The sequence below is a fragment of the Limulus polyphemus genome, unplaced genomic scaffold, assembly GCF_000517525.1.
Source record: "Limulus polyphemus unplaced genomic scaffold, Limulus_polyphemus-2.1.2 Scaffold329, whole genome shotgun sequence".
Lineage (NCBI taxonomy): Eukaryota > Metazoa > Arthropoda > Merostomata > Xiphosura > Limulidae > Limulus > Limulus polyphemus.
Window position 1 is genome coordinate 480865 of NW_013665939.1, and position 21870 is coordinate 502734.

General features: G+C 33.4%; 1 protein-coding gene across 1 annotated transcript in view; it reads right to left on the minus strand.

The window, feature by feature from the left end:
• LOC106457425 (sodium bicarbonate transporter-like protein 11) overlaps nucleotides 1–21870 on the minus strand; it is a gene marked incomplete at its 5' end in the record, with an annotated part of 173963 nt that overhangs the window by 58667 nt on the left and 93426 nt on the right. Inside the window, 2 exons of the mRNA XM_022383355.1 lie at nucleotides 15048–15117; nucleotides 19842–19976. Coding sequence (XP_022239063.1) covers nucleotides 15048–15117; nucleotides 19842–19976 — 205 coding nt within the window. The remainder of the gene's footprint in view (nucleotides 1–15047; nucleotides 15118–19841; nucleotides 19977–21870) is intronic.

The following is a 21870-nucleotide window of genomic DNA, read 5'->3' on the forward strand; positions in this document are numbered from 1 at the left end:
TGGCCATGCCGGGCCGACGTGAATTTTATATTATTTTATTTGACCCTCAGTCAGCATTTACTACTACTATTGTTTGTTTACCTATGTATCGATAAAGTACACTATAGTGAAATAAACAAATGTCTGTATAAAACAGCCTTAATAACAACCTTCTTTCATCTAGTTTCATCAACGTTTTCTAAACATCAAGCAACACGCACTGTCAAATCTCGCTTATCTCTGCAAACACAATTTGACAGAATGCGTTCGATTAATGAGCGTCTTTCTTCTAATGACCAAGGGCGACGTTATGAGAGATTTTCCATTCAAACACATTTCCACAAAATGACAGTAGTCATCACTATAAAACACGTATCATCGTCTAATGTTTCAAGCACAGAACAAACAGCAGCTTGATTAATGACAAAATAAATAACTATTTAACTGCTTACTTTAAGTGAGATGAAATCATTCTTAACATTCGAAAATGTTGTCCTTCTATACTGATAACTAGCCGAAAGTACAAGGTTTCTACTCGTGTTTGGAATCATTGACCGAACAACAGTTTTAGTGCACTTACATGATAGGAACAGATGAGCTGATACGGATATTGATATACGACAGGAAATTTTTGAAAGAGACTGATAATAAACAGTAGTGTGAAAAGATCACTTTATATTAGAAATTTAATTTTATGGGAATGAAGAGCCGCGCATAAAAATCTGGAACCAAAACTGCAAGAATCGCTTTATTGTAGAACTTCTTTATATTAATGAAGACTACTTGGAGAAAACAAGCTCGTAAAGTAATCAAGTTACTTGAAACGTTTGTGACTATGAATTAAAACCAATGGAGAAAAGCAAGAACGTAAAACGATCAGGTTACTTCAAGAGTTATTTATATGAATGAAAAGTACTGAGGAAACAAGAGCGTAAAACGATCAGGTTACTTCAAGAGTTATTTATATGAATGAAAAGTACTGAGGAAACAAGAGCGTAAAACGATCAGGTTACTTCAAGAGTTATTTATATGAATGAAAAGTACTGGGGAAACAAGAGCGTAAAACGATCAGGTTACTTTAAGAGTTTTTTATATGAACGAAAATAAGAAAAGCAGAGAGAGAGGTTCGAAATTATATTAGAGCTCTCGAGTCGCACGTAAACTCTAGGAATGCATAAAATATAATAGCGTTGTTACTAAAGTAAATATTTCTTAGTGATCACTTTCATGATATTTCTTGTCTATAACCTAATTTTAAATATCTTTTATTTGTCAGGTCTGATTCTGGTTAGTGTAACAGCAGCGTCTTAAACTCTATCCAATCTGGCCTTCATGCTAAAATTCCTGTTTGAGACATGATGAAGGGTTCAATATGGGGCCAGAAATATTGGCTTCACACTGAATCAAGAAGGTGGAGCAGTCCATTAAAATTGAAATCCATAAGCTGCATGCTCTATTTAATACTTTAGGGAACAATTTACATGCTCTTTGATATAAATCTCAGAATTATGAAACTACTTTAGAAATTATTTTACATTAGATGGATTCGCACTTAGATGATTTCCCTTTAAAGGTGACAAAGTACTAAAATAAGTCCACTTACATTGTACATGTTTGTCTGGTCTAGTCTGGTTAGATTTGAACGGTTTGGTGCTTATGTGTTACAAATTTCTAAGTTACTTTGCCTGCTTTAATATAAGATGTCAGGTATACGGAGGATTAATTGTACTTATAATTAACAAAGTTCCATGGAACTATTTCTTACGTTGTTGATTGTGTTCAGTCTGATTGTAATGATTGCGCACTAATGTCTAACGCTGCAATTCCCACAGTAACCAGATATTGGAAAAGATGGTGAGATTAATCTTTGATCACATATCTTGTTACATTTTCAACCGTAGGTGGACATCGATTTCCAAGACCATATTTAAGTAAATAAATTGTACATAATTCTATGGTGTGCAACCAGGTGACTTCATACACATGTCGGAGAAGAGGATATCATAAATACAGGTTTCATTCTCGTAGCAACGTTGCTGTGACTTGACACTTTCTTCTGATGTAACCAAACTTTCTTGGTATACTGACCATACAGTGTGAGAATATCATCTCTCATAGTTGGTCTCAACACATTCTTCTGATAGTAGCTTGAGTTCGTCTATGAACATTTATAATAGTAGAACAGCCCTTCGTGTTGTATGCTGGTTAGACGATTTTACATCATTATTTGGGTGTGATGATACAAATCACTGTGTTATAGCTAGTCATATTTGAAATATGTGATGATATAACAAATATATAACACAAATCACTGTGTTATGGCTAGTCATATTTGAAATATGTGATGATATAACAAATATATAACACAAATCACTGTGTTATGGCTATTCATATTTGAAATATGTGTGCTCCCAGCTTTCTTATTCACCCATTTTGCATAAAGAATATTCTTCCTTGGAAAGGGCTGTAACATAATTCTCTGGACATATGTCTACCGTGGCTGCATTACTCTATCAAATGGTTAGAAATTTGCCATGAATTAAAGATATAGGTGCTAAACATGTCGCTGAGATGCCACAGTTTGCATCTACGGCATACTCTACTACGCCAGCATATCATCAGATTATAAAATGCGAATAACTTTCCGTAAGCACAATTTATGATGCGAAAGTATAGCGTAGAAGAGAGAACAAAAAACAATTTACATGTAAATGAATGAGAAACATAAAAGGAATTATGTAAAACTTGACTCAGGAGCTCAGTATAGTTACTATCACTAAAAATGCTATCCAACAATCTTGTAATCAGCCTGGTTTCTATAGTAAAGAGAACGAAAGTTAGACCCGAAAACAGTGACTAGCAGCGAAGGGTTTACTGATAAAATCTCTGATGAATAGTCTTACTAGATTTATTGGAAATCGTTAAGTATAGCTGAAGGATTATTATCAGAGGAAAGTCTATGAAATTTACAATATGGCTATCTTGTAATAAAAATACATTAAAAAATGAAAGTAACACAGTATTAATATTTTTAATATGGATACTTTAAATAATATTTTACGGAAAGCAAAATTGGATATCTTAACATATATAAGCATTTCCTAGTTTTACAGCATACCTTCTTATGCAGATTAAAATATATACAGAAACAAAAGTACCAAAAACAAGAAAATATATTAAACTCGGTACATCAGTCACTTATAAATGATATGATTATAAAATAACTGGAATACCCAGCATAAACTGAAAGATAAATAGTGGACAGGTACCAACTAAAGGTAAAACATTAATCTGTATCCCTATCAATACTGTTTAAATTAACGTCACCTTATGAATTATCTTTTTTTCAAGTTAAATAGCACGAGCACCTAGGGCTAATCAAGTAAGATTAAGTGCATAATAAGATCGTCATTTAATTTTTTATTAATGTCATAGCATAGTATTTTTTACACTGTTACTTATCACGACCACCTTTTATACCAGTCTTCACACTAACGACTCTTCACCTAATACACTATATTAAATAATATCAAGCTCTAAAATATTAAAAGTTCATTAAAGCAATGAATACATCTTAACTATCAATGGGACCTAGATTGGTTTCAGCATATTTTTAAATTGAAAAATTATTATTTTACATCTTCGCGGCTTCAAAAAGGTTTGTTCGATTGAATCTTGTATTTCGCACAAAATTGCTTGAGGACTATCTGTGCGAGCCATCCCTAATTTTCAAAAGATAGACTAGAGGGATGGCAACTAGTCACCACCACGCACCGCCAGCTCTTCGGCCACTCCTTACTAACGAGTAGTGGGATTGACCGTTACATTACAACTCTTAATGGCTGAAAGGGCGAGCATGTTCGACGACTGGGATCAATCCCGCTGCCGGCAGATTGTGATTCGAACACCCTAACCACTAAACAATTCTATGGCATCCCTCCCAAGAAAAAAGGATCGCGACCTAAAGATTAGGAAATAGTGCCTTAATAAAATTATTAAAAGAAAACGGTTTTCGAAAAACGTATATGAAATTAAATTAAAAATTAAGTTAATGAGTTTACTTATATTAGTACACTTTTTAAAAACATTTTATGGCTATTTTAAGCAATAACTAATTTACATTATTCAATTATTTTCTTCCTAATAGAAACATTTTCAGAGTGAATGACTGTTTCTAAAAATATTTGAAATTTTAAAATAAATCCAACTTTGTTGAAAAATGTTTCTGTCTACGATCACTCTTTTCATAAATGTCCATCTTTTTTCTTATTTGTAAGGAGTTTGTTTGTGTTTGTTTGTAATTAAGTACAAAGCCACACAATGATCTATATATGTTTTGTCCACCGTGTGTATCTAAACCAGGACTTTAGGGATATAAGCCACCAGACTGAACCAATGGGGGCATTTTTAAGGAGAATAGATACAATCCTTTAATCTTGGACTATATCTGAGTACAATATATAAAACCAGAGAATACCTATGGACTTTTTGTCCCCCAGAATAACGACTCCGGAAAAATGAAAACGTATTACTGTTGAAAGTAATGAAAATTTAAGCAGAAACATCAATTCTCAATATTTTTGTAGCTTTTGAGGGAAGTAACATTCCACCTATGACAAAACCCCAATGAACAACTTAAGAATAAATCTTAATGAATAACAATGACCAAACAAAAACACTAAATTCTATCAAAAAAATGTTTTTCAAGAGAAGAAAGATCCATCAAGCCGTCTTCTGGTATATATTAACGAGCTCTTATTTGAGTTTACCTCAACAGACTTTTTTGTTTGCAATTTAGTTATCATCGAAAAAATATATATTGCATACAATATTTTAACCAGTTCCTAACGATTCACGCATAATTCATATAAAAACATCATTTTAACAGAAACAGCCGATAAGTGAAAATAAACTCTAGGACCTTTGGCTAACAGGGTCAATGCCCTGTTCAACTGAACTATCAAAAAATACAAGCTGTACTCGATTCCCTTCACTCATAAGGCTTTTTAACTATGAGTATGAAATTTCGTACTATTTTTATTGTTGTGGTCAGGCAGTTGGTGAGTTAATTTATCAAACCCAATCAAATCATAAGAATAGAAGTCTAATTAGACTCATATGTACATGTATGTTACATATATGTTATTATTACTGTATCATTTCATATCAGAAGTCATTAAAAGTAAGCTTTTTAGTAAACATTATTGGAACTGAAAAAGTAAAAAAGTGAAAAGAAACTCCAGGAGTGGGGGCTTGCACCTAGGAACTTTGGCTAGCAGAGCCAGTTCTCTAATCCAGTTGAGCCATACAACAGTAAATGGATTTTTAACAAGTGTGTAACTGTTAAGCTATATTTTTGACTTAGGCCTATAACCTGGTTATCATTAGTTTGTGAAAGTGTGTAAGTTGTAAAACTTTCAATTAAAAACAAATGCTTTCCTTTCATCAAGTGTAGTAGACTTGGCGTTATTTTTACCAGAAAATAAAAACGATCCCGACTTATTATTTTAATAGTTTCAATACTACTGTCCGGAGTTGGATCATTTTGAAGAAAATAAAAATATAATCCATACTAAACTTGAAATTCAAGATGATGGTACGTGCTTTAAGTGAGTTAGAAAATGTCCTGGAAGTGAGAAAAGAGATGAAATTAGAAAATTTTGAAAGATGACAGAAACCAAAAAAGAATATCAAGAAGAAGGAAACAGAAGGTTAAAGAATCTAGACAAGAATTTAAAGGAAGACCAAGAAGAAAATTTAAAGATCATAAGGTAAAAAACGTGGTTTTAAAAGAGAGATGTGACATTTAGAGAAGAATTGGGGGAAAAAAGATTCAAAACAAGAACAAAGAAGCTATTAGAGACATACAGAAAAATTGTAACAGTAAAATGGAAGAAGTACAAAAGACCTCTACAAAGTGCAGAAAGTGAAAAAACTGAAGAACAAATAATCATGCATATCTATAAGTTACAGATAAATTACAATAACGAATTAGAAGAAATACAAAAGAATATCGATGCCAACATAAAACATCTGGAAACTATACTGACAAAACAATGACCAAATCAACAACACTTCTATCCGCATATGCTCAAAAATACCAACCTCAACATTATTAAATGAAATATGGAATAGGTTTAGCTGTCTGGTCTACATACACTTGTCACTTTACTGCTGTGCCACCTAAGACTGTACATTTCTGTACTACTCCAGTTATATAACTACGTAATCCAACACCTCAGTTTAGCTGTCCAGTTCAATAACATTACCAAGTTGAGAAACCAAAAGATTATGATAGGAAAATAACGTTAAAGGTATATCATTCTCGTTTTAAAATAATTTCCAAAGGGAACGGATGGAATAATGAACAACGAGTTAGTCAACTAGCTAATATGAAAGAACCAGCTTTAACAACATTAAGCAGCCTTCCACCTGAAAGCCATAACAACTATCTGCCATTAGTGGCTTCCTTATCAAATGGGTTTGGAGTGACAAAAGGAGCAAAGTTGATACCGTGGCCAAACTTACAAAGGATGTGGAAAAGCTTTTCCAATTATCTTATCCAGAAGCTCTACGTGAAATGATATATGCTATAGCAGATGATAATATACGAACAAGGTTAATGCAAGGTAGATTTATTTATTTAATAAAGCTCCATGGATGGCAGTGGAACTGGAATAAATTAAAGTCACACATAAACAGGTAAATTCGCCTTCTAAGAATTATTAACTTATCAGATCAAACAGCATAGAAGTGTTAACTTCCTCTGCTGAAGGATCAGAAGATCTCAAACGATTAGTTAAACAACTGTTAACACAGAATGGAAGACATAAACCATAAGACAAACACTTATATTATAGGTCTTGAGTTAGTAATATCCGAGTTTGAGTCATCGGTTTTTCATAACTGTAAATACTTGATAAATAACAACTGCCGTCATGCAAGACAAGGCCTAACTATTGTTCGAACTGTAAAACTTCAAAATAACTTCCAAATCAAAATAAATCGTCACAATTTTTAACCTAGTTACAGTACAGTTGTTACATTTAATCATTTTTAAATGTTTATATCTTTAAAAACACTGAATAATTACAGAATCATTAAATCTGGACCGGGCTTTGCTCATCACAACCTTGTGACGCTTGTGTACTCCTCTTTTTTTTCAAAATTTTTTTAAAATTATTTTTATTGTTTTTTTTAAGCCTAGATTCTGATTGGTTCCATTAGCTGTACAGCCGGCATCAAAACATTTGTTGAACTCGGTAAGAAGACTCAGCTCCTCTCGGCTGTTTCCGAGAGGTACAACTGTTCTTTGCCTCACGCCACGAGATGTCACCTCCATGAATGGAAAAGAGCGAGAAAAGGAGATATTTGTAAGTTTTGCTACAAAATATGGAGTTTTTTAAAAGACTTTTACGCCCCAAAACAAATAAAATATAGGTGCTAATATAAAAATTAAGAAATATTTAATTTCTACAAAATCTTTGAGGAGACATGGCCTTCCTTTTCTCCTTAAAGATCCGCCATTAAAGCCACTATAACTGTGGTAGATTTCTTTACCCATCATGATATGTGTAGATAATTTTCTTAGAGAAAAAATACATATTTGGAACTGGATTTATGTAGACAAATGGATGTGAAGTTAAACTAGCTTAATATAGCTTCACAGTCTACCTCGTAATATATATACGACAATTAAACCACCAGAGATTGAACTTCAAGTAACAACAGAGATGGGAGCACAGAGTACTGAAAACTGGTGACATGGAATGCAAAAGAGCAGAATCCAGTGGCCTAATTTGTGAATTTTTCTGACCATCTAATCTGCCCAGAAAGAACTCCCTAAACGACAAAACATAAAGTGTCAATAAAGGACAATATAACACAAAAATGATTTGATGTCAGGACAATTTAGACAATATAAGTCAGTAGAGAAAGCAAATTGTCTTTTTGACCAAAATTATATTCTATTTTGTATAATTCAGTATCGATTCACTAATGCAAAGTTAGATATATGAATATAAATGTTGTTGATTGTAAAGAATTCAATTATTGCTAATTATGAAATTTTAAGTTTAGTGTAATGTTTCATTTGTGTAATAGGATTGTGTAGGAAACTTCACAATCTCAACAGTGTTGTAAACTATCTTTTAATATTTTAATTTAGACATTTTGTGTTGTTTGCCATGGGTAGTTTTGGCACGACGTAGTGATGATGTGTGATATACGTATATTTCTTGAGATTCTAGACTTGACGTGATTTCTTGAATATTTTAGATCCTTGGAAAAATATATATGTATCGTAATATAAAGACAACAGTCAGTTAGTTAGTTAGTCAGTTGATTAGTGTGTGAGTTAGTTATCTAGTAAGCCGGTTTAGTGTTTGTTGCATGCCCCCTAATAGGACAGCGGTAAGTCTACAGACTTACAACCCTAAAATCCGAAGTTCGATTTCCTACGTAGGACACAGCAGATAACCCAATGTGGCATTGGTCTAAAACAAACAGTGTTATATATTTTTAACTTTGTGCTGAAGATACAAAAGGCAATTTAACAAGTAAGTGACTGTTAAGTTTTATTTGTGAGTTAGGCTTGATTATCTTTAGTGAAATCAGTTTAATAAATAAAATGTGTTACTTTTTGTTAAGTGGACTGGACTTTGCACTATATTTACCCAAAAATAAAAAATAAACCATTCATCGATAGAAACCTTTAATGCCTCTGTTATTATTATGATAATATAAGTGTTTCAGTATTCTACATACTATTTTATCTAACAAAAAAGAGCGTGTTAAACTACAGGAAGGTTCTCATTCAAGTATTAGTAGACGATATACAACATTTCTCTGAAAGCAAAAACATTTTCGAAATCAAACTGTCGAGTGTAGGATATGATAAGCAGATATTATATATATATATATGAAAAATAACACAGTTTCTTTAAATTACATCAAATATATATATATATATATGTATATATGTGTGTATGTGTGCGTAGTGGGTGTATTTTAAATACTTAATTGTCAAATCTTTGCACACATACACACACATTTATATATATGTATATATAATGTAAAAATGATCTTTTACCCTATTAAGTCCCTTTAACTACATATCAACTGATGAGGAACTTATATCGTACATAAAGGTTTCGTCTAGCAACTTAAACAGTTTTACCATTTTAAAAGGTGTGAGAAACACCTTGATATGAGAAACAGTTTTTTTTCCAAATTAATTTACACAAAAAATATTATTTACATAAAACTCAATATTATTATTAAAAATGAGTTTTTAGTCCAGTCTTCATAAACAAACTAAAATAATTGCTTGTTTGTTTGATGTTAAGCATAAAGCTACACAATGAGCTATCTGTGCTCTGCCCACAACGGGTATCGAAACCCGGATTCTAGCGTTATAAGTCCGCAGGCATACCGCTGTGCCACTGGAGAGGGCACTAAAATAATAAACATTAAATAGCTTCACCATGATGTATATATGAATGTGTGTGTGTGTGTGTGCTGAAGTATATATAAGACATGTTGCCAATATAAATAAAATATAAAGTTAACTTAAAAACGTATATCATTTAAAGAAAATATTTGCGTTGTAAGTCTTATTAACTGTTATTTTATCTGGTTCTCTTATGTAAATATGATATGCGCTTTTCATGTTCATGCATGAACTCCCCAGACATGGAGAGTTTACCTTAAACGTCCCAATTATTCCATCACTATGGCAAGAATATTAGAAGGATTCATAAGTCCAATGTTCTTGTTTTTATGATATTTCTCTGACAATTTTTTTAATATTTGCATACATAGAGAACAGATGAAAGAGTCCTCTCAGTACTCTGGAAAATAATTTCATCGGGGGAAACTTCCTTCTCGTCACAAATGTTTTTTCTATTTCACTACACAGGATAACACATTAAAAAAATCAAATTTGTTTTCAGAGCATAATTGCTACCTTTTCTCGTAGCTTAAAATGGTTCTCTGACCTGTGTTTAAAAGGTGAAGAAAATGATTTCTATTAAGCTTGTATCGTTTGTGATTAAAATATTCTACTTCATCACTAATTACTTTGTAAGTGTAGAGTACGAGCCAAACAAAGAAGGAGAAGCATGGTGAAATTAGGTTTGTATTTTAATTATATCGTTATTATGGGCTATGGGTCTGATGAGATTCTATCTTAAGTTCTGTTATGATATAGCATAGTACCGTTAAAATACCTCATACGCGAAAGCGTTTGATAACTTTAAACATTTTATTTTTAACATTTTTATAAGTATTCATTCTTTTCCGTGAAGGGGTATTAAGATTTTTAAAGAATTAGAATGTTTTCATCTGCAACACTCTTTACGTACACAAACAGTTTCTCTTAATCCTTTAAAACAGTCATTCCATTCAGTCAACCAGCATTCCATTAACTACAAAACAAGGGTAAAAGCACTCTTTACTCGAAAGGTTGATATAACGAGTGCGGCGTGAGCTCAGTAACTGAAAATGATAGGGAATCGCTTGGCTAACTTGAACCAACCTGTTGGTCAGTAAAACTGTTTTTATAACAGTCTAGTAACAGATTTACATCATGGCAAATCAAGCACTAAATATAATCCGGCTTTCTTCACTGTTGAAGGTGATTCATAATTCGTGCAACAGTTGTCGGAGTGTCTCGAGGTCTGGATGTTACATAGAGGATATGTCAAGAAAAATGTCTATGGCAGAGACATTGTGTGACCTTTGATCACAACAGGGTAGTTGGAGTAAAATAGGCGGGCTACTTGCACTTCCTCAATTCTCACAGCACAGCACAAGTACACATGTTGAAAATGTCAAAGCTGACACTTGTAGGACGCACTAATTTTCCTGCGTGGTACAAATGGACGTATGAGTGTGGCAACGGGTATTGTTTTTGATAGCAATCACCGTGATAAAGGCAAAATTTCAAGGTAAACAGTAATCAGATTCCTCCAGACAGGAAACATAGCAGTTGACATCGTTAAACAACCCTCAGGCCCGGCATGGCCAGGTGGTTAGGGCGCTTGACTCGCAATCTGAGAGTTGCGAATTCGAATCCCCGTCCCACCAAACATGCTCGCCCTTTCAGCCATGGGGGCGTTATAATGTGACGGTCAACCCCACTATTCGTTGGTAAAAGAGTAGCCCAAGAGTTGGCGGTAGGTGGTGATGACTAGCTGCCTTCCCTCTAGTCTTTCACTGATAAAATTAGGGACGGCTAGCGCAGATAGCCCTCGCTTAGCTTGGCGCAAAATTCAAAGCAAGTAAATAACCCTCTGGTGGCTGAAATTTGCGTCGAAGAGTGTTTCTTTGATACACTATTTCCCTTTACATATCATCCGCTATAACTCTTCAGTTTTCACGATGCTCCGACAGTGTTGCGCAAATTATGAATCACCCTGTTTATATTTGATAAAAATATACAAACGTAATAAATATTTGTAAATGTGTCAATCACATATATCTAAAAAGAAAGCAATCTATTAAAGGCTTTCTTTTCTTTACTACTCGAGAAATATACCAAATAGTAATTTCTGGACAAGAATAAATCATAACAAGCGCCCCCCAGTAGCACGGCGGTATGTCTGCGGACTTACAACGCTATAATCCGGGTTTCGATACCCATGGTGGGCAGACCACAGATAACACATTGTGTAGCTTTGTGCTTAATTACAAACAAACAATCATGACAAGTAGCTTAAAACGTGACAACGTATATTTTTTGTTTCGGTTATTCACGCTACACAAGGATTTCCTGCTCTAGTCGTCCGTAACTTTGAATTGATACAGTACAGAAAGAGCCGCTGGTAAACAACACCAACCTACGACTCTTAGGCTGCTCTAAACTAATAGTGAAGTTTTACGATTTTGCGACAACGAGATTCGAACAACACATTCACAGATCCATAGCCCTGCTGGCTAACTGTTAGGGTACGTTCGTACAACAAATGAAGTAAATATTGGAATACTTAAACTAAAAACCGTATTATACTTTGACCTATATGTATCTATAAAAAAATCAAAAGTCCAAGTTTCTAATGAACTTTCTCCTAATTTTCATTCTCCACTTTTTTCTTTTCAATACCATATTTGCTTTTTTAAATTTATTTCTAAAGTTACCAACGTAAAACAATATTCTCAGTATCATTTAAGGTGTATATTTAATATACAGTTCTCTGAACTGTGAATTGGTTGCTTACATCTGTATTGTGCTTTGTAAAACCTACCGCTTCATTTAAACTTACACAACTAAGCTGATTCGTCTATATAGTTCTTTGTAAGGTTTATTTTCCTATCATAACTTACAAAAAAATACTAATTCGTCTAGATAGTTCTTTGTAAGGTTTATTTTCCTGCCTTAATTTACACAACAATGCCGAGTGTGTATCATAAATATGGCACTACTTATAGTAGGAATGGGGCGGATACACAATACAAGCTATTCACTCGTATACACCTTTAACAACCAAATAATAAATCTTCAAAGTATTTGAGAGACACCCTTAGGTAATAAACAAACCACATTTTACAAGACAGAGAACCGCTTGAGAAAGTCAGAAGAGCAGATATAAAAAATTCACAAAACCGCAAATTTCTCAATCTCACTGACTGTCTGACATTGTTGAACGCTGTTAACTGTGTAACAAACAGACTTACCATATAAGTGTACCAAATAGAACAATAACACAGGTGCCACGTGCTAGTGCTAGCGTGAAGTATTATAATTAATTTAATTAATTAACTAATTTATCAACCATTAGTATATGCACACAACCACAACTCACACTACATCACCCAAATGACATTGAACCTTATAGTGTGTGACATCACATGTACAGCACACATGCACACTCACAGTATGCACACACCATAAGTGAAGAGAATTCACCATCTTACACACATACACCATTATTTGCATATACCATAATATTATGGTGCACACCCACACTGATGATATACATACATGATATTAACACAAATGAATGAATCCTGCATCAGATCATGTCACCTTGTATAAAAAAGTGCATGAACAAGTGGATTTTTTTTTATTTAAAGCGTAGGAGTGGGTGCTCCGTTCATGTGTTCATGATATTATACAAGTTATGACTCCACACGAATATCTGATTCTGCTGGTGTCGTATAAACAAACTTCACAGTACATGTATTGCCTTCAATAATTCGATTCACAGAAACCTATAGTCATTGTATAATAAACATAACTAAGTTTGATAAGTTTAGTCCACCTAGCTTATTGTATACAGGATAGAAAAAATAAACGAGGTAGGCAAGGAGAAGATGTTGGATACGCCCCCTTGTGTTTTATTACACGATGCTCATTCTTACCTTGTTTCCTCACGTTTTGGTCCACCCATTCCTACACTTTCAATTTAAAAAAGAAATTCCACTTGTTATTATATTGAAAGATCTATTGTCATGCATTTAACTTACACAACAATGGCGACTCGTTTGTACTCTTATTTGTAAGATATTTATTCTGCTTTAACTCACAATGATGCCTTCAATAACAATTACAATGTGACACGTATTGGGTTGAAAGAGATAAGCGTTTGCCAGTTTTGGCAATAAACACATATAAATTAGTGGCTCAAAGACATCATTATAATACAGCTGGCCTGGTAATTTTTGATAGTGAGTTAAAGCCTCATAGGTAGTAAGTAGCCTATAACAGAAAAACAAAATGTATACTGTTGCCTGGCGCATAAATCCTTGTAAAACAGTATCTGATACACAGACAAATATATTGAAATCCCAATCAACAACACTGACTTCTCCTATAGGACACTCGAACTAACCCTCATCAACAATACTGACTTCTCCTATAGGACACCCGAACTAACCTTCATCAACAACACTGACTTCTCCCATAGGACACCCGAACTAACCTTCATCAACAATACTGACTTCTCCTATAGGACACCCGAACTAACCTTCATCAACAACACTGACTTCTCCTATAGGACACCCGAACTAACCCTCATCAACAATACTGACTTCTCCTATAGGACACCCGAACTAACCTTCATCAACAACACTGACTTCTCCTATAGGACACCCGAACTAACCCTCATCAACAATACTGACTTCTATAGGACACCCGAACTAACCTTCATCAACAACACTGACTTCTCCTATAGGACACCCGAACTAACCCTTATCAACAATACTGATTTCGCCTTTAGGACACCCGAACTAACCCTCATCAACAATACTGACTTCTCCTATAGGACACCCGAACTAACCCTTATCAACAATACTGATTTCGCCTTTAGGAAACCCACACTAATCCCAATCAACAATATTAACTTTTCCTATAGGAAACTCGCACTAACCAAGTTAAGAGTAAATTGCTGGAAATTATGACTAATTATATTGTAATAATCCATCACTATTGATTCCACAACATAACAATACTTCCCAAGCTCCAGCATTATATAACACCAAATTAACAATTTTCTTCTGCTTTACTATAGTATAAACCCGTTCTTATACAATATATTCATTCTACTTTAGTGTAGGAATAATATTTTACCGGTATTGTTTTTATGATATATCATTAATTTGTAACTTACGGTTCTATAAACATGCCTGTATTGTTTTTACATTATTTTATTTTACTTATATAATGCTCCAATCGAATTGATGGTTGTTTATTTTTTACGTTGAACAGTTCTCATGAAGTTATTTATGTCACTAAACGTACAGAGTGCATGTTGTTGGTTTCATGTAAAGTCGTTCACTCACTACTAATAACTTGAAAACTTTAGGTGTTTGAATAACAAGAGACTATACCGTCACAATTAATTATCCATTATTATTCAGCAGACTAGTTGGTAATTTGTTTATGAATTTTCCTTTCCTCGTCGAAACGTGTAACTTCAGTGAAGAAAAATGAAGTAATCCGTAAGTAGGCTTGTACGTCATACACGTTTTGGTGAAGAAAGAGTAAATTAATAAATAAATACAGATATGTTCTGGAGAACTCCAAGCAAACTATAAACTAATAGAGTAAACCAAGAAATAACACTTACTAGAGTCGTGAGTAAAAAGACCAGCCTTGGCTTCCGACATGCAAAGCGTTGGTTCCTTGGTATCCAGGACCTGTTAAGAATTATCAACATCACTTGCACGGTATTCAGGACATATTAATAACCTGAACATTATTTACACAGTATCCAGAACATATTAGTAAATCTAAATGTTATTTACAATGTATCTAGAACATGTTAATAGTCATAAACATGAAGTGCTCGTGTATCTAACAATGGTTATATGTCACATCAAACAAAACAACTGCAAACAGAACCAAAAATCATCTCTTAAGCAAAGCTAAATAACTAAAAACAGACACCGAAGTTATCAACTACTTCAAAACTAAAAAATTATACAAACAGGTTTCAAATGGACTACTTAGTGTAAACCTAAACAGACACTAAGATTTATAATACTTGTGACACATACAGAATTACGAACAATTGGTTTCAAATGGACTACTTAGTGTAAACCTAAACAGACACTAAGATTTATAATACTTGTGACACATACAGAATTACGAACAATTATTTTCGCTAATGAGCAATAAACGTTTTGAATGTAACACAATAAATACTTTAAAGATAAAGAATTATGAGTTTCGCAGAAATTTGTATAATTTTTAAATCGAAAATATTTTTTTGGTACAGAGTAGTTATAAAATTATGTAAGTTTATGCATCTGTATTACCTGGATTTGACCTTAATATGATGACATCTTGTCAGGTAACAAATAGCCTACAATATGTCTAATCACCTTATGTCAGCGTATTTTCGATATTACACAACTACTACGACACAGTAAGAAACAAAAATCAATACTTTTGAATCACACTGCATACTGTAAAACTAATACACATTAATTCATAGAACATCTAAACAAAAAACTACGTGCTAGCACAAACTTGTTCCACAATCTAACAAATGGGCCATAAAATGCACGAACTACTTTATTAGAAAAGAACTAGTAACCAGCACTAAAAATATCACATACTTCATTCATATAACACTACAAATATACACTAAAATACATCAAATATGTTAGACAGAATGACTCAGAAATAGGTACTAAAATGTATCACATACTTCATTCTAATAACATTACAAATATACATTAAAATACATCAAATATGTTAGACAGAATGATCCAGAAATAGGCATTAAAATGTGTTACACATTCTAGTTGTAACAAATTACAAGCTGACACTAAAACCCTCATATGTTTCGTATAATAAGAACTACACAGATACTAAATGCATCACATATTTTGAACTGAAAGTACTACAATCAGACAGTAATATGTATATTTTTCTAAATGTGGATGCTAAAATGTATCAAATATTATGTACGGAAAATACTACAATCATACAGTAATATATATCTTTTTGTATACCTGGAAAAAAACAAGTACTAAAGTGCACTAAGTATTTTACATGTTTTTGAAATTACATACAGAAGTCGAGCTGTTTCACCTATATCCAAAGATATGGATACTTCAAGAAAACAGAATTCTTTGTAGGCACTAAAGTGAACCAGATACGTCACATACACACACAAAAAAAAACTACATGCTGTTATTCAAATAATTTACACATGGAAAACATGAAACACTGATGAACATGATAAATAGCCACCAACAGAAGTATAATATTAGTTTGCCCGTAGAAAGTACAAACGTTAACATTTTTATCGTACCAAATAAACATTTACTCTAATCGCTATTTTATATTTCTAATACTTCAGTTTTTTGTTGTTCCACTTCATAAATCAATAAAAATATCATATTATTTCTAAAAAGCAGATAGAAGTTTATATTTCTAGGATGTGGACGTTGAAAAAATTATCTTAATATTAGATTAAAAATAGGTATCTTCTTTATAAAGATTTAGGTAATGACTTGGACGTCTTTTAAGCAAGGTAAAATTGACTTGAATAAAATAGAAAAAATCACCTGCTAGGTGTAACTGTTTTAGCTTCGGAAGAAAAAAAGAATCGCGCTAATTATTTTTTCTTTCCCTTTTCCAAAGAAAAAAAGTTTGCCCCAAAATCTTCAACCTCTGAGGTAGTACTCTTACATGTCATTAAAGCCCAAGACCTCGAGGTAATGAAATACAGACCGTCTTTCTGCTATTTGAACAGTGAAATTGAAGGATTCTTAACAGACTTATTAAGAATTGAAATCTGACATTCAAATATTGCTGCTCGTTAATAATTCTGTTCAGAGTTTCACAATGGCGCCACAAGTATGTTAATTATGATTATGAATTTTAGAGCCTTTTAAAAAACTTTTCTGTTTGTTTGTAGTTAAGCACAAGGCTACGCAATGGCCTACCTGTGCTCTGCCAACCATTGGTATCGAAACCCGGTTTCTAGCGTTGTAAGTCCGCAGACTTACAGCTGTGCCACTGGGGGGCTAAACTTTTCTAAATTTTCGTTCAAAGACAACTTGCTTTATAAAAAAAAAATCTGTATGAGAAAAGGCAGTCTGTTGATCAAGTCATTAAACCAATTATTGACAGTTATCGCCCATCTAAACAACTTCAGGTTTGGGAGTTATGATTATAGTATTTGTTTTGATATTAAAAATGACTGGAGAGAATAAATAAATATGTAGAAGATTTAAAAAATAATACCGACTCGAATTGCGTTATTTTAAAGTTTTGGAAAGACAAAGCCATCATAAAGATGTTATATAAACATAGTAGTAAACTAAAAATTTATATTTAAAAGTTCACAGAAAAAAGCCTCAAACAATAAAAAATGCGTGGTTTGTATTTTCCTCCGTTTTTAATAATCTAAAGAGATTCCTTTCTCAAGAATTATGTTGAAAATTTTCAAAAACAAATTATTTGTTACTATTTCTAAAGTTCCTTGAAACTATTCTAAATAGACCCTAGCAATCATGTTTTAGATCCTAGCAACAATATTTCCAGACCCTTAGCAACTACATCTTACATAACTTATAGAAACCATGTTGCTCAGACCCTACCAACTATATTATATAGACTCTAGTTGACATGTAACTTGATGCTTAAGAAGTCTAGTTACAAGATCTAATGAAATACAATACCTCTTCTATCAAAACAATATTTAACGTTTATGACTTTGAAAAATGTTATTATTTAACCCAGAATCTTAACGAATTTGTCTCGTTATCAAGCAACGTCATCTTAAAAGGTAATGTAAAGCAAAACATGCTTTTCATATGCACGTTACCTAAAACAAGTTAAAAACAACTTTGGCTATATATTCAGTTTACCTTGTCGCTTAAGCTAAACTTTGAGATTCAAACACTGCAGTAGACACAACTTACATAGGTCATTTTGCATATTTAAAATTAAACTAACAAAGAACATATAACAGTTCACTTTATGGGTTTTTCTGTGAGTTGTATTCGTAACTAAGGCTTATATACTTAAAATTGTATTTGAAAACCTAGTTTCAGATATAACATTAAAGTAATGAGAAAAATTTGACCTCTTCCATGGAAAATACCTTAAAACAACCCTATATAAAACATATAATAATTAAATAATCAGTAAGGACTGGTATGTCCTTATGAATGATCTATTATTTTAATTTTAACAAAATACAAAATGAAAGCTTCAATGGAGAATACTGTGCAACATCTCAATTACTATGTACGTCCTCCAGCGGATCTGTAAAATTATAACGCTAAAAATCGGGTTTCAATACCCGTGATGGACGCTTAATCCATTGTTTTGTACACTAGCCCTTTTTGCTGTCTGCAATATCCTATAAATTTTTCATAGTTCGTTTGAAATCAAGGAATTCCAAACAACTGGAACAAAGATAAAAAACAACAAATCCGTTCTGTAAGAAAGGTAGTAGTTACCACAATATCAGCTAAAGGTAATAGTTACTACAATATCAGCTAAAGGTAATAGTTTCCACAATATCAATTAAAGGTACTAGTTACCACAATATCAGGTAAATGTAATAGTTACCATAATATCAGCTAACGGTAATAGTTACCACAATATCAGCTAAAGGTAATAGTTACCACAATATCAGTTAAAAGTACTAGTTACTACAATATCAGGTAAATGTAATAGTTACCATAATATCAGCTAACGGTAATAGTTACGACAATATCAGCTAAAGGTAATAGTTACGACAATATCAGCTAACGGTAATAGTTACCACAATATCAGCTAACGGTTGTAGTTACCACAATATCAGCTAACAGTAATAGTTACCATAATATCAGCTAATGGTTGTAGTTACCACAATATCAGCTAATGGTTGTAGCTACCACAATATCAGCTAACGGTTGTAGTTACCACAATATCAGCTAATGGTTGTAGTTACCACAATATCAGCTAACGGTTGTAGTTACCACAATATCAGCTAAAGGTAATAGTTGCCACAATATCAGCTAACGGTAATAGTTACCACAATATCCGCTAAAGGTAATAGTTGCCACAATATGAGCTAACGGTTGTATTTTCCACAATATCAGGTAAAGGTTGTAATTACTACAATATCAACGGCTTGATCTTAATATAAGCCCATAGTTTTCATGGAAATCACAGAAAGACTCTAACTCTATTTGATCTTAATAAAACCAAAATTAGCGTGGAAGTGACAGGATATTTAATCATTTCGAATATTGACAACAGTGAGTTATAGAAAGTTATTGAAAAGCTAGACCTAACACAGATACAGAGACACGTGGAAGGAACGGCTCAGCATTTAGGCATACACACTTTAGATATGTTAATATATAGCATTTCAAACTTTTAAATAGTTGTTATTCAGAGAGCCACGTACCTTCTGTAACATCCTGTCAACAACTCCTTCCAACGAGGTCTCTTGAACATCCAGCAAGAGCACAGCTTGGTTTAAAAACTGGTCGACGTCCATAGATGCGCGCACTTCAGCCCCAAAGTCTTTCATTGGAAGTCTCTGTAAAGTACAATGGAGAAGCATATCGTCAGTATGCTTACAATTAGTGCTACAATGACTACTGGTGTGAGGAGGAAAGCTTTGGTTAAGCGTACAGTTTCTGTTTCTGCTCTCCGTATCACACGTACCCAAAGGAGGGTCATTTTCGCTCTCAAGAACCGTCAGTGTCAGGTAGCTGATAAGCTCTACCTGAGATTGCGAGGCCGTTAATCGCTCCATATACCCGGGATTAGCCAGGTGAGGCTCGAGAGAGATCAAAGTCATCGGAATCCGCTATAGCGTGTGTCTCCTGTCGCTCTGTCCTATCGGTGCAAAGGACTAGGTAATCATACACTCTATCTTACTGGAAACATCCAACGCCACTACCAGCAGTTCTATACACTAAACCACGACTAATTCGTTTTATAGTTGCCTAGTCATCTTACTCTTCTCGAACATCTTTGGTCGGTGCATCACCTTTTCACATGGAACCGGGAATGATGCAACCCGAATCCGGTGAGAAATGTTAGTAGTGTAGAGTATGAAGTAAAAATCAATATCATCATGGCAGTGCAGTTTCCAGGAAGGAGTGCCGGACCTCTCCTACTACAAAGTGTGCAACACATGTTTATTCCACTAGTGGCTGCGCAGTCCTGTAACATAAATGTTTTTTTCATTCTGTTTTCGTACTTATTTAAATATTCGTATTTGAAGACATTTAAACACAGACAAAGATCTGCAACCCTTGAAATATTCAATTATGATTTTTTTTACCCTTTTACCCTGACAGCTACTTTTAAATTACTTCAAAGAAATTCACAAACATGTTTATCCCGTGAACTTGCACTTTCTGAGCACGTATTCCTTTCATGATCCTTCAGGTGAATATATAATAACTTATACCAAGATTATTTATTTTTCACTTCACAGAAGACACGACAGTGACGAAAGCAACATTTCTCAAATGTTTGTTACGTAAGATCTTTCGTTACCAAGGTATTTAGAGTCGCATGAAATAGAAAATATATATATAATGGATGCTACAGATTCAGAGATGATTTTCGTAAAATAAAACGTAATATTATGAAGTTGTTGTTGTTTGTTATTAAGCACAAAGCTACACAATGGGCTATCTGTTGATTATTCCATTCCAGTAAATTGTTTCTTTTCCCATCGAATCGTTTGTTTGTCGCGAAGTGTGACACTGTGTAAAAAACATCTGTTTATTTAACTATTTCATTTATCCAGGAGTGTATGTGTGTTTTCATATAACAAAGTTACAGCGGGCTGTCTGCTGTGTCCACCGAATGGAATCGAATCCCTGATTTTAGCGTTGTAAATTCGAAGAATTACAGATGTCCCACCGGGGGTCAGTTATTCATGAGTCTGTAGCAAGTATGAAAAAAGTTTAACCGAATTTTCATGACCTGAGGTAATTCATTCTTACTTCTTGAAAAATATACACTAAAAAGATACGCTGAAAATAACGCGCTCTCCTGGAATTATCGTGTGAATAACTTTTGTATCAAATAATTAATATTTCTACTTTTTTCAATGTAGGTATTGTGTTATCGAGGTGCATTAATAATTAAAAAATATTGATATGTAAATATGGTAAGCTATGTTTGGAAAAATGTGAGCATATTTTGCTTTTAAATTCATGATAATTTACTTACATATCATTCATCGTCGTGTCGGAAAAAAAAGTCAATATACCTTCAAAACACTGGGATAAAACCTAATGAGGGAAGAGCTTACCCCTCATATTTAGAGATTAAGATCTTAATACTGATCTTCACATGGGAAAACGTTTCCATTCAGGATGCACTACTAAAATAAAAAAATAAATCTTAAAGGTTTGTTTGTTTGTTTTTTGAATTTCGCGCAAAGCTACACGAGGGCTATCTGCGCTAGC